This window comes from Punica granatum, chromosome 1 (genome assembly GCF_007655135.1).
Source record: "Punica granatum isolate Tunisia-2019 chromosome 1, ASM765513v2, whole genome shotgun sequence".
Classification (NCBI taxonomy): Eukaryota; Viridiplantae; Streptophyta; class Magnoliopsida; order Myrtales; family Lythraceae; genus Punica; species Punica granatum.
In genome coordinates, this window is record NC_045127.1 from 7014948 (window position 1) to 7028818 (window position 13871).

A 13871-nucleotide genomic window follows, 5' to 3' on the forward strand; every position below is an offset into this window, starting at 1 on the left:
GTGCAACCTTTCGCTCAATACTAGAATCGACAATTGAAGCATCTGAGGCTGCATTAATCGGGGATACACGACAGAAGGAATTGTTTTTTTTTTTTTTACAAAACTTCACCGTCAAAAAGCGTAGATTTATTTCAAAAGCTTTCTTTATTTTATATCCCGAATCAGACGTCTTTCTTCTAAGACTGAAAACGGTAAATAAAATAGAAAAGATAAGAAAAATAATAATAATCAAATCGCACCATCTCTGTAATAGGTAAATGCCTCTTTTTTCTCCTGAAGTTGTCGGAATTATTCGTAATAAGATATTGGCTACAATTGAAAACGCTTCCACTTCTATTATTTCCATGTTCCAACGTGAGAACAAGAGAGCCAACAAATGTGACAAACTCGTCAATAAAACACCCAGTTGCCCTCGGCCAAATGTTTCTGCGTCTCCGGAAACGGAGGAAAACAGAAGAAAATTTCAAGAACAGATTTTATCTGCTCATGCCATCAGATGTAATGTAACCTCTCGCATCTATACATTCATATATACAGCATATATAGCAAGAATTCAAATCCTCTCCCCACTATAGTGCTATACCATCTCGTACGAGTGTAAACGCATCTATTCATCATCTGTATAACAAAATTACGAATAGCTCAGCAATCGTATAAAAAATATCAAGCATATTCATACTGTATTCGGGTCTAGCCCATCCAGAACATTGATCTCCTGGTACGGTGAGCCCCGCCTCGTGTCGAATTCCCGATTCGGCGAGCTCCCCATGCTCCTGCTGATTGCAAAAACTCTACTCCTCGTCCTGTTATCCCTGGGGAACTCTTGACTCTTGCTAATTCCTGGCACCAATTTCCTTCGGCAAGCTCGGTTTAGCATCTCGCGATCTTCTTCAGATAGCTCAGTCCCCTTTGCCTTAATGATCACATCTGGTGTGGGTAGTGCATCGGAGTGGAATCTCAAACGCATGCTTGTAATTGAGTTCTGATTGGCAGGGAAAGGCTTGATGACGTTATCGTCCCGGTGTCTTACTAAGTTGAACAGACAATGCAGCCAAGTCACCAGTTCGAGGATATATCGGTCAGCTTTCTGCTTGTCAGCGTGATAGAGTGTCTGGAGGCGGATTACATTAGTGCTCGCAGGATTGCTTTTCCCGAACTCGGTACTGCAAAGTCAAGAGATTATGTTTGTTCGATAATAATGAAAACTATGTCATCCCTGTATCTCATTAATTGAAAGAGATTTGAGCTTACCCTGAGTTGGCCCATTCTCCAACCCACCCGAAACCTTGATGTGCTCTGCGCTCGGTTACAAATTTTAGGGGCATAAGCTATATATATAGTTCAATTTAAATCGAATCGAACGTCATAAGAAATCTTTGAACGATCAACTTACTTGATTGTATTCGTTGCAACGGGAACAAGCCATTCGAGAGTCTTTTCCATCTCGGCCTTCACCTTAGCCATGGAGAGCTGCAACGATTTCCATAATTTAAGAATCACATACTTGGCAAATAATAAGAATGAAGAGTTATTCTGACTGAGCAGACACACAGAAAGTCCAACAATGATGAAGGGGCATCTAAAGGTGGGTGTGGTCAGGAAGAGTTTTCCCGTTAAAATGAAAAGAAATGTCATAAACATCACATTGTACTTCATGTTCGACTGCAGAAAGCAAGAAAGATCGTATCTATTTTGAGCAAAGAGGAATTCAGATGCATTTGCAGCAGCACAAAAGAGAAAACTGAAACTGCCTTCAAATTACAAGCTTACCTCTTCCCGAGATTTATTAGTTTGTAAAGAGCTGCGGAGAGCATTCTTGACATTCGGTGGCAACCCGTGATATAAAGTATCCCTCGTATTAGGAGGAAGGTAAGCAGGCCGAGAAGCCTGAAATTACGAAGTTAGTATATTACAAAATTGCTCTTGTAATGACCAATTAAAACACGAAGAATTTTCAAGAATGCGGCTCCGGCACGACTTACTATTGTATCTATCAGATTGATTACATTGGCATAGTGTAATGAGAGACCCATCACACCCAACCTCTGAGGAACGCAAATTTGTCCCTTGGAATTGCTGCCTGCAATTTTTGCGCCTCAAAAGAGGAACAATTCCGATCAATAAAGATAAATTGCCATAAAGTGAAGTTCAAAGAAACTCTCTTTAACAGCAAACCCAGATTGGATTGGGCAAAGGAGAAAGAGTTTTCACATGCTTCTAAATGTGGATTTCTCATAGTAGCGATTGTTAGTTAGAATGAGTACCACTGTCCTGGAAAACATCTGAGATTTCTTGATGTATATAGGTAACAATATCGACAAGTTTCTCCACTATCTGCAATGTGCAATATAAAAAGGTTGAATCGAGTGGTGATTTTTTTGTGCATTAAAAAGCTTCAGATTTCTCGTCATAAATATTAGCCGCCTCCTTATGATCTTACCTCCTCCAAATTCTGAGACCAGAGAGACTTCTTCTTCAAGTCCCGCACGAGCTTTCTCTGCTGCTTCACTACACTAAGCAGCATCGTTAGACACTCTCCTACAATTATGAAAAAGTTCAAATCAGCATAAACTGCCCACAATTTTATTCTTAGAATATGCATGTTCTTTTAATCATAAACCTTTTCGAGGAAGATTCAGAGATTCTGCTTCCTCGAGCTTTTGCTTATAATCCTGTTCGAACCTGTCCAAGGCGTGCAATTCATGGTACAGTTCCTGCAAAATAAATAAGTTAGTTGCTCGAAATATCTGATCTCACTCAAACTACAGCTTTTGCAACATACCGAGGTGTGCTGAGCGAGAGTGCTAAGTTCTAGCATTGTAGCGTCAGCTTCTGCACGCAGTTGCTTTTGTCCCATGTCCTCATAGTCTAATCTGTGAAAATAAATCCATTAACAAAGACAATAACTTGTCAGTAAGATACTAGGAGTCAACTAACTTGATGAAACACTTCCTAAAGCAATCTTAAGGCATACCTTGTAAAGAATCTACCCAAGTTGTGCCATTGTGGGTCTTTGCACAAATCGCCAAATCTGATCACTTCTCGAGAGAAAATATCAAGCTCCTCCCTGTACCCCGCAAACAACAGAAATTTAGATATAGAAACTCATTGAAAGAGAGCAAATAATAGTTAGCGAGCGGTACCTTTTGTCTAAAGCGGCGAGAGTCAGTAGCGCTTTCATATCTGTGGATACTAAAAGCTGAACTCCTTCAGATTGTAGAATCTCCTTCTTCAAGACCTGGATGTTCTCCTCCGAGAGAGACTGCAGCAAGTTTGCGCCTTTGACTATAGTATTGGCCACCTCAAAGGCCAAAATCGAGATTCTACTTCCCCTCGAAGATATCCCCGATCCAAACCCTCCACTCACATTCAGATTTGAAACGCTGCTTCCCAGTGTGTCTAGGACATCTACTGCCCTGTCCAAACTCACAGTCCCAGCTCTTCCAAGGAACGAGCCCTTTCCTGAGACCTGAAAGAATTTTGATAAATGAATAAGAGATGATGAATTGAATGAGATGCTGTCAAAATGATTGGTTACGAAAAAAGTATACATGTAGCAATTGCACATAAATGTCTATGAAGCCCAAAATGCTTCAATAAACACACTTAACACATTCAGATTCAGCAATCTGATCCTGATTCTTAGGCGCATTCATTTCTATCAATCATCTACCGCAATCTGAGTATGACTGCTAGATTATTCACCAACTATATCAGAAATGGTAACATCTCTGATCATAGTTCGACTGTTTTCGCTCAATTGTTTCTCTATGAACCAATTGCTTGGCCTACCAATTACATGTCCAGAGTCCACTCCTTATTGATTCATCTGCTGGGAGAATCAAAATTGAACTTTTAATGGCAAAAAAAGTTCCCCCAGACTTCAAAATGAGCTCGACAATTTGTATCTCATAATCGTAGAATTCTATTTCTAATCCGACAGAAGACACGCAAATATCAGTACCTTGCCGGACCCCTTCCGGGTCGGTGTAGAAGGCTTCGAGGGCTTCAATTCCCGAGAGAAAGATAGGTGCCGGAGCTCTCCCGAATCGAATTTCGGCGGGGTCTTCCTGTAATCACTCCCTTTCGACTCCGAAGCGGGAGAAGCCTCTTTAGAAGGCTTCTGAAAGCTCTGTGCTGACCTGGAGACAGCTCCCTTCTCCCGCTTCTGATTCGGCGTCCCTCCCGAGCAAACCCCTCCCATTTCCAATCCGAAATTCTGCTCCAAAGCTGTGCAGAGACCAGACAGCCCAGAGAAAAAACAGCACCACCGACAGGCAACTCAGTTCTGGGCAAAAAATGGAACAAGAGAAAGAAACCCAAAACCAAAGCAAAGCAAAACCAAAAACGTTACCTGTATCCGACAAAAAGGGGCTGAATGAGGGAAGAAGAGTAGATGAAGACGAAGAAGACACAGGAAACTGACGATGATGATGATGATATAATCAGAGACCCAAAAGACAATGGGGCGATTCCATTCTTGATCAGGGATATCCGACGATGATTATGGGATATGATGATTTGACCAAGAGGTAAGAAAAGGCAAAGCCGCGTTAATCAAATCAAGGGTAATCTCGTGGAGAAGATGATCAAATCAAAATTGTCAGAACTTTTTTTTTTTTTTTTGTGGGGGTGAGACGTGAGAGGTATTCAAAATGGGGAGGTGCCAGACGGAGGAGAGTGATGGGTAGCAGAAACTGTTGACTGGTTCGGTTTCTTTGAAGCTTATTCTAATGTATGAACTGAGACTTTTTCATGCTGTCAATTTGACTTTTATGATTTTTCTTTTTGGCGCTTTAATTTAATTTGATGAAAAAGAGAAAATATGATTTTTTTTTAATTAAAAATGTTTGTATGTGAATAGCGGGAGTTGTCCAGTCCAGTCCAATCCAGTCCCGCCCTGTGCCGTGATATTCTAGTTACGGTTTCTTTGTTAAATTAATAGGCAATTTGGTCCCCAACTTTCAAATATTACGTCAATCAGATCCCTGACTTAATTTTTACATCAATTTTATCCTTGAGTTTGTCAATTTACTTGAATTTGGTCCTTGTACATCAATTACATCCTCCACTGAAGGAAATTACATCATCCACTAAAAGAAATTACAACAAATAAATTATCGCTACATTAATTGGATCCTTTTTTTTTATGAAAAATACATAAAACGATTCTTTTGGAACACTAATTAGATTATTCCGTTATGACGGTGTTAACTATGTCATTAATTGAGGAACATGTTATATCATTTAGATCTTTCGTTTTATTTTATTTTCCTTTCTTACCTTTCCAACATAAAAAAAAAAAAGGAAAACCAATAAGGGAGTCCCCACCGAAGCCCCACCTCATTTGAAGGGAGAGCTTCGGTAGGCCTCTCCCACCGGCAACTTCCCCCCCAGGCCAGGAGAGGTAGCTCCGGTGGGAGTTCCCCTTAATTTTTTTTGTTTTAAAGACGACAAAAACGAAGTTATTTTGAGGGATGGATCCAAAATGAAGTAGTTTTGTTGTTTAAAAAAAGGCTAAAACGATGAACTAACATTGTTTTGAGTCCATCTCTCAAAACGACATCATTGCGTTGTCATTTTTTGAAAAAAAAATTGAGGTGGAGCTCCCCCCCTAAGGATGAGGTTGCCTGTGGTACTAGGGAGGTTGGGAAAGTCGCCGGTGGGAAGCACCCATTAAAGGAGGGGCTAAATGATGTAATATGCTATTTAGTTAACTCCGTTGTACTAATTTTGTTGGAAAAACCTAATTAATGTATCACAAAAGATCTATTTGATGTATTTTGTATAAGAATGATTCAACTTATCTAATGGATGATGTAATTGATATAATTTCCTCAGTTGAGGAGATGAAATTTCCTATAGTGAATGATGTAATTGATGTAAGAAAGACCTATTTAATGCAAATTGAAAAATTAAGGAACTAAATTGATTAAATTAGAAAAGTAAGGGACCAAATTGATGTAAAAATTAAGTCAGGGACTTAATTGACCTAACCTCCGAAAAATCAGGGACCAAATCTATTGTTTTATCGGAGTGACGTCACTGCCTGTGCTGGTCTTTTCTCCCCCACGTTGCCTACCTTTTTTATTTTAATTAATTAATTACTGCTTTTTCTCCAATTCTCCAACCAATTCGGGTTTATTCTATAGAAACTTTTTTTTTTTAATAATGAGAAGGAAAATGGAATTCGACGATTAATTTTAACTTTTCACCTGAATACTCTATAATCCTACTGGAAGATGAGTCTAATCACATATATATTTTTTTTAAAATAAGGGATGCTTATTGGCTTAATATAAAAGTAAAAAATAAAATAAAAGAGCACATAAATTTCACTGATAAGATCAGATTCATAATCTCTTAATTCTAAGTCGGTGCTTCATCACACTGTACTAAAACTCCTTCCTTCAACAACCCATGTCTTTTATGACAGAATCACGTTGTTTGACCTTTAATGGAGTTAATATTAATAATTTTTAATATGTACTTAATTTGATTTTGCTGTGATTTTTGTATTCTATTTGACAAGTAAAGCCCAAGAAACCCGCCAAATTGTGGTCCCTTAATATGGTTTCTCATCGATAAAAGTATGAGAAAGTTTTTTCTTTTCCTTTTTGAAAAACAAACTGAAATTATAGCATGAAGGAATCTGAATAATTTGATAGTGCAAGGAAATGAAAATTTCTAATTATTTTTCTAAGCCGTGGCCATAAATTATTAGTTAAATATATTAAAGGTAAAAAATGAAAAATCAATAGAAAGATGAGGCATGGTCAAATCATTAGGCCAGCAAAAATCCATTCAAAGCCATAACATTCAAAGTCATCACATTGATAGATTTGGAATTTGCGGCGGGTCCAGTGCTGAAAAATCAGGAAATTGCCCATCAAATATCAACATTTCCGCCTATGGTATAGTCCCCATCCATGGTAATATTTTATTTTATTTTTCGCGATCAAATGAAAATCACCACAAAAAAATAAACTCCTAAGAAAAATTCTCTCGAAAATCCGTCAGTAAAGAGCTTACAAAGTTGTAATGGAGACTCGTTGGTTCGATAAGAGACATCAAAAAGATAATCAACAGACATAAAAATTCCCGTAACGAGAGTCGAAACCTTGCATATCCTAATTCCACTTTGAGGACATGATGCTACTATACCAATTCCATTTTCTCGACATATGCATAAACTTATAGCTCGATGAGAATTTGCTAGTCCATGAATTATTAAGATTCCAACCTTTAGATCAAGAAATTACTAGTCCATTGGCCACGTTTATTGACTCAAATTTACGATCAAACAACATGAGTACTTCATACGTCGTACTCAATCTTCAGAAGATATATATTCATCAAAAATCATCAGAAGATAATCAAACTAATTATTTTTCCTAAAATAAGACAAGATTATGTGATGTAAATGGAGATTTTATTACTAAAATGAGAGGGAAAAATATCTCATAGACAAATGAAAAAGACTAGAAACTTTTTTTTTCCTTCTTCTTGATAATAATGGAAGGAAGTCAGTAGAGTTGGCTTGTTAGTTAATGTTGAGACAAAAATTTTAGAGTAAATCACCAGTTTATAAGAAATTAGGTATCACAATCTGTCAGCTCAAACTTTTAAGTTTGAGCTGGATTAATTCGCTTATAGGCTCAGTGAGAATTTTACAAGGTATCAGTGCATGGAATGCTTCTGCGTGCTCGTGTGGACTTCGCCACGCCAAGCCTAGTTTTGAGGCAGTCAAAGTGCAAGTTTATAAGGGACTGGATAGCACAACCTGTCAGCTCGAGTTTTTAGGTTAATGATGATTCCATTTGTTTATAGGCCAAGGGAGAATTTTATAGTTAAGGGGTGTGATTTCTTTAAGGAAACACCATGTTCAAGTTACCCCAAGAATCATACGGGAGAATTGGGCCACCTGCATGCTCAAAGGATGTTCATGTGAACCATGAGATTAATCGGACGAAATCCGAATACTTTTATTAAAAAGAAAAAATGTAGAGGAAAAAAATAGAAAACTAGACAACCGGAAACCACAAGAAACTACTTACCCTATCTTAAATTGCATTGATGAATCTGACTCAATTACCAAAATATAAGATTGAATTGTCAATGATGTGAAATCTGACTCAGCTTCATTTGCCACCCAAAAATAAAAATAAAATAAAAATAAATAATAGAACTACAAAAGTGGTATTTCATTCTCTGGGAACATATCTTCGATTACCTAGTCAAAAGAAAGTTCTACGTCCTGCTCTACAAAATTGCCGAGAAGAAGGGCAATTCTTTCCGACCGGAGAAAAGGGAAAAGATGCATTAATACTGTCATAAATCGAAAGGAGATATGAATTTCTTTGTTATTGCGAATATTCTCGACTAGAAAAATGAACTGTAAGAAGACTTGATCAGGGAGAGAACGTCTGTAGTCTCCAGGCATTAGAGCAATTAACATTACTTTATCATCTAGAAGATAACACAATTCATATTTCACCACCACCAAGCATCACATTTAGGATTCAGAGGGGAAACCGCACGAAGTTGCTGAGTTTCTTCCTCTTGCTTCGTCTGAAACATGATGAAATATAGCCAATGAAGGGCCACGATATAAGAAACATATACGAACGGAACGGAGAATGTTTTATCTTGTCTCGTGGCACGCTCATGCAGTATCATTCTTACAAATCAGAGTTCATGAGATTGGTAGTTTTTTTTTTTTTTCAAGATATGGAGTCCATGAGGATGGTAATAATTTAATCCTATTCGTATTTATCAGGATCCTTTAAAACTATAAATAGATCCGTTTGCCTTAAGAGAATATCATTATTTATGAGAATCGGACTTGAACTTTTTTTCGCCTTATCTCGAAGTCGATAACGGCTTGAGCAATAAACATGGTTTTTCCTTTTTTAAATATAAGTAATAAAATGCATTTTTACATGCGGAAAATAGCATCATGCATCCCTTATTATTATTATTTTTCACGCTGTAACACAAATTTATATCATTTCCCTAGACAACGCAATTTTTTTTTTCACCGTATAGCATTCCATAATAAAAAAATGACGAGCATGGATGGAATGTTAACATGAGAGCTTGTTCGGGGGGAATTTTGTGACAAATAAGAACTCATGGGCGAAAATAAATTTTGAAAATTTAAATAAAAAAATCCAGCCACTGCATTGAAGGGTGGGTGGCCGGTCTCATGCCCCCAATTTAAGGGATCCCGGCACGCGGGATCCTCAAATTGGGGTCGTCGAGAGTGCCCCCATCGACCGTCTACCCCTCGATTGTGGTCGTCGGTGTGGTCCGCCGCTGGGATCCCTCAAATTGGGGGCGCCGGGGGTGGCCCCCCGACCGCCCATCCCTAGATTAGGGTCATTAGTGTGGTTAAAGATCACGCCCATGATCCCAATTTGGGGGTAGGCCGCCAAGGGGGGCGCCTTTAACCCCCGATTTGAAGGACCCCAACGGCAGGGGTCCCTCAAATCGGGGGGTTAGGGACGCCCTTGTCGGCTGCCCACTTCTCGATGGGGATTGTCGGCATGCTCTTTGACCATGCTAGTGACCCCAATCGGGAAGTAGATGACTGGCAGGACCGCTCCCATGGCATCCTCCAATCCAAACGATATTTAAAAAAAAATTAATTTTTTTCTCTGTTTATGCCCCTAAATTCTTATTTGTTGCAAAATCACCCCCAAACAAAATGTCCGTCATTTTCTTGAAGAAATATGGATGACATGTTATGCTGTGAAAAAAGAAAATTTTGTATTGTACAAAAAAAATTATTTGAATTTGTACTGCAATATGAAAAAAAGAAAAAGAAAAAGTATTGTACGGTGCTATTTTTCTTCTCTTATATACGACGAGCCCAATACCTGTCTATATTATATATTGTGTTGACTGGTGTGGGGATGGTGTGAGGTCAACCGGACTGTGCCACCCGTCACCGTCTCATTGAGTTCCCTTCGAGAATGTACCAATGATGCGGTTTGTTAAGCACTTCACGCCTCCGACGGACATTCTAACTTTTGTAATTTTGGCCGTCGGAAGACTTAAGGTAAGACGCATTTATTTTGTTATATTATATTTATATTATTATCATTTTTGGAACGACGGAGCTCGGATTTGATGTTGTGACAAGTGATTTTTATTAGTGGGTTTTGTCGTATATATCTTTATTTTTCTTTTTCCTACTCCTTATATTATATTACCTGCATAAAAGACTTTAGCGGGAGAATGCTTGATGAGTTTTCAGGAGGAAAATTGGACCTTTGGATAATGTGAAAAGGAATACCAAATAGACAGGCGATATTTAAAGAATTCGATTTTGGATCGGAGAAAATAGACGACTGTAATTCGTGCAAGGTAAACTAAAAATTTCACATTGTCAGGAAACAACTCACCATTCCCTTAAAAATATGATCATTATCAAACAAGTATTACCATCCATATACTCAAATGCATTCTTTCCCATCAATTTATTTAACGTATTCCAAGGATTTTGGTAAATGTATCAATAATCCTATTATTCTTAATATTCCCGACAACTCAACGGTACTCGAACCAAACGGCCCTAAGGGGGATCGGCGGTACAGAATCAACAGATGGGCCTTGATTGGGCCAAAACGAGATAACAAGCCCTAACAGCAGTCGACCCAGTTTCACTATCCAATGACTTCTTCCGGAAGTGAGGAAGGCCGACAATACAGTTGGGCCGGCCGGGAAGCCGGCTTAGCTGGTCAGGAGCATTCAGGTTCCGGTGAGATTCATAATTAGGGCTCCATCGAGGGAGCCTTTGGTTCATGGCCCCAGTTCAGAAACGGAACAGGAATCGGAATGAGCCGGAATCAAAAACAAGGGGGGGACATTTTCCTGTTTCCATTTTGGTTTGATAGTCAGCATCAGCTGAAATTTCAATTAAGAACTAAATCATCAGAAGTAATGGATTATGCATCAGTGGCAACATTGGATGTGTCTCGGATGACCGTCGTGAGAGATTTCAATCCATAGCTCATCATCTGATTTTCGTGGTGGAGCTTTAAGCCGAACAGAACATTTCTGCTGGGGCCAAAATAATAAGAACATGCTTCCATTGTATGATTCAATCAGCCTTTTGACCACTGAATTACCATTATCAACTTACAAGTAAATAATTTATTGATCATCAAATCCAACAATCAAAAAGCTGATTGTACCGTTCAATTGATTGCTCTCGGCTCATCATTCAAGGAAGTTAATATAATAATTAATAAGATATATTAAAATATATAATTTTTCTGGGGAGCAAAACCGACAAGCATAAATGTTAGAGCCATCGGACATCGTCGGAGAATGAGATGAACCAAAACGAAGGGGGAGAATTTAAGCCGGCCGGCGGCGCATCAGAGTCATGGAAGTGAGAGATTGGAACATCGTCGGCGATTAACAATGCCGACTTCTCACTAACAGAATGAATTACTCGTCATTTGCACGGCCATTATTAATCTTCTCCCCACTTGCATGATAATAAATAATAAATCAAAGATATTGTTTTGAGAGAGAGATGAGAGTAGAAATATAGCAATTGAATGTATCACGAGAGGAGAAGGCTGGAAACGGGATTGGGACGGCAGAGAGATGAGAAGCTGCGGCTGCGGATTTTGCTTTTTATAGCACAGTCGCTTAGGCAAGCTTGAAGGGAAACCTAAGGGCGAGTCCAAAGAGTGAATGCTATGGGCTCTGCTGTCGATCTACTGATGTTGGGCACGGGCTCACATTTGGGGCCCATTTACGAGCAGATACCCAGGGTTCATTCCGTTTATAACGTGCTAGAGACGTACCTTTCAATTTTTTTTGATTTTTTAAAGATAATGATCTAACCATTAATAATGATATAATTCAAAAGTTAAATAACTCAATAAAAACTTGCATGAGGGTAAAAGAAGAAGAAGAAGAAGAAGTAGTAGGTTGATGTGACAAGTGGCCGAGAGAGGGGTGGAGGGAAGTCGGAAGAGAAAGAGGAGTTGGTTGATGATTGTTAGTGTTTAATTTATAATCTTAATTTAGTGGTCCATAATAATTGAATTTTATGTGATAAGGGCATTTTGGGGACTTAAAAGTGAGACGGAAGCGGTCTTTGGGCCTTGTGCAATAGTAAATATGCATGTATATATATTTCTAAATATGAATGTGACTCGTGAGCCTATTAAAAAAAAAGGAGTTAATTCCACAATCAATAAATCAAAAATTGAAAAAAAAAAGCTTGATGTAATAATTACAAATCACGACATTTTAATATTTATACACATTGAAAATAATATATATATATATATATGAAATTAAGTTTATGATTATGTAAATAAGTCCTAATAACCGCATAAGAGTAAAGCTTATATATGTTGATAGACATATAGATATGAGGAAATTTTTAAAAACAATTGATGATATTTCATTTATTTAAATCCTAAAAAGGTTGAATCTTTTTAATATTTACACCTATTAACTGTATGGAAATAGAACTTCTATATATTAATAGATATATAGATATGATAAAGTTTTAAAAAAATAAATGATTATATTTTATTTACTTAAATCCTAAGGCTGTCTTTTTAACCCATATATTATTACTTATTTTAAAATAAAATTGCATATTACATTAAAATATTTTTCATATATTTGTTTTCTTTTAACATTCTATTTAAAATAAGATTTTCATATTATATTAAAATAGTTTTTATATATTTATTTTCTTTCAAAATTCTATTTAGATTAAAATTGCTTACTATATTTAAATAGTTTCATATATTTATTTTTTTCAACATTTTATCACAGTTTTCTATTTAATACATTATCAATAGAATTTATATTTTAATATATCTAGTTTCTTTCAACATTTTAATTAAAATAAAATTGCATATTATATTACAATAGTTTTGATATATTTATTTTCTTTCAACAGTCTATTAAAACTTTGCATTTAATGCATTACCAATATAGAGTTTATATTTGACTTACAAATAGCATTTATTAAGGCATTGATTTTTCTATCCCTACATTATTTAAACATTTACATTTCTAACTCTATTTATTGTCTTGTTGTCAAGTTTGTATATATAAAGATATTTATCACATATCACAATCTGGATACATGGGGTGCGTACAAAATAGTTGTTTTTTTTTGTTTCGTCCTTCCATATATACTAATTAATTTAGCGATTGTCGAATTTTATTTGTTTTATTATGATAATTTTTATGTATTTCATTTTATTGGTAGAATTTTTCTGGTATCACATCAACTCAACAATCGTCATATGAGCCAAAATAATAGCAAATTGATGGGTGATAGTGTTGGGTGTAAGGAACAATATATTTTTCCACGTGAGAAAGTTGAGAGGAAATTCATGAGTTTATAAAGGGATTGGATTCAACATCTTAAGCCTAGTGAATTTTCTAACATACAGATGCGGTACTGATATGATAGTTCTTGTATTTATTTGTCAAAAGAATTGTCACAAAATTTGGGAACACGGACAAAGTATTTTGAACGTATATGTCATATATATTGAATTATATATATGTATTATTCAGAAAAAAAAGTTTATCTATGTACGAACCTATAAGGGATAAATTAATTAAGTTACTCAAAATAATAGGGACGCAAGGCGCCTGCTATAGATAATTATTTTTATCAATAAATGTTGGCAAATATAGATCATTTTACGATTTAATATATATATATATAGTATTATCGGTTGGTAAATATCTTGATTTAAGGTATCGCGCGGGATGTATTACCTAATAATTATTTTTTTTTTAAAAAGCCCATTATATGACAATGTTGTGTACTTTAGAGCGGACTAGATTTCATCAAATAAACCTAATGTAAG

At 36.7% G+C, this 13871-nt stretch overlaps 1 protein-coding gene and 1 non-coding gene across 3 annotated transcripts; both read right to left on the reverse strand.

Annotated features, from left to right (window-relative positions):
• Positions 1–310: 310 nt before the first annotated feature.
• On the reverse strand, positions 311–4707 carry LOC116191991. 2 transcript variants are annotated; one of them, XM_031520370.1, is made up of 13 exons: positions 4355–4707; positions 3965–4230; positions 3144–3469; positions 2975–3067; positions 2783–2873; positions 2621–2714; positions 2441–2538; positions 2265–2334; positions 1983–2095; positions 1771–1887; positions 1394–1470; positions 1252–1296; positions 311–1163 (listed from the first exon to the last, which is right to left on the reverse strand). In XM_031520370.1, the coding sequence occupies exons 2-13, from the start codon at positions 4202–4204 to the stop codon at positions 674–676; spliced, it is 1854 nt and encodes a 617-aa protein (XP_031376230.1). In that variant the 5' UTR covers positions 4205–4230; positions 4355–4707; the 3' UTR covers positions 311–673. The 2 variants fall into 2 exon arrangements, with proteins under 2 accessions (XP_031376230.1, XP_031376237.1); XM_031520377.1 differs by having other exon boundaries at positions 1983–2080; positions 4355–4706.
• Positions 4708–10933: 6226 nt separating this feature from the next.
• LOC116193325 lies at positions 10934–11031 on the reverse strand. Its single transcript, XR_004154236.1, has one exon. It is a non-coding gene; the product is annotated as a small nucleolar RNA Z161/Z228 (small nucleolar RNA).
• Positions 11032–13871: the final 2840 nt, after the last annotated feature.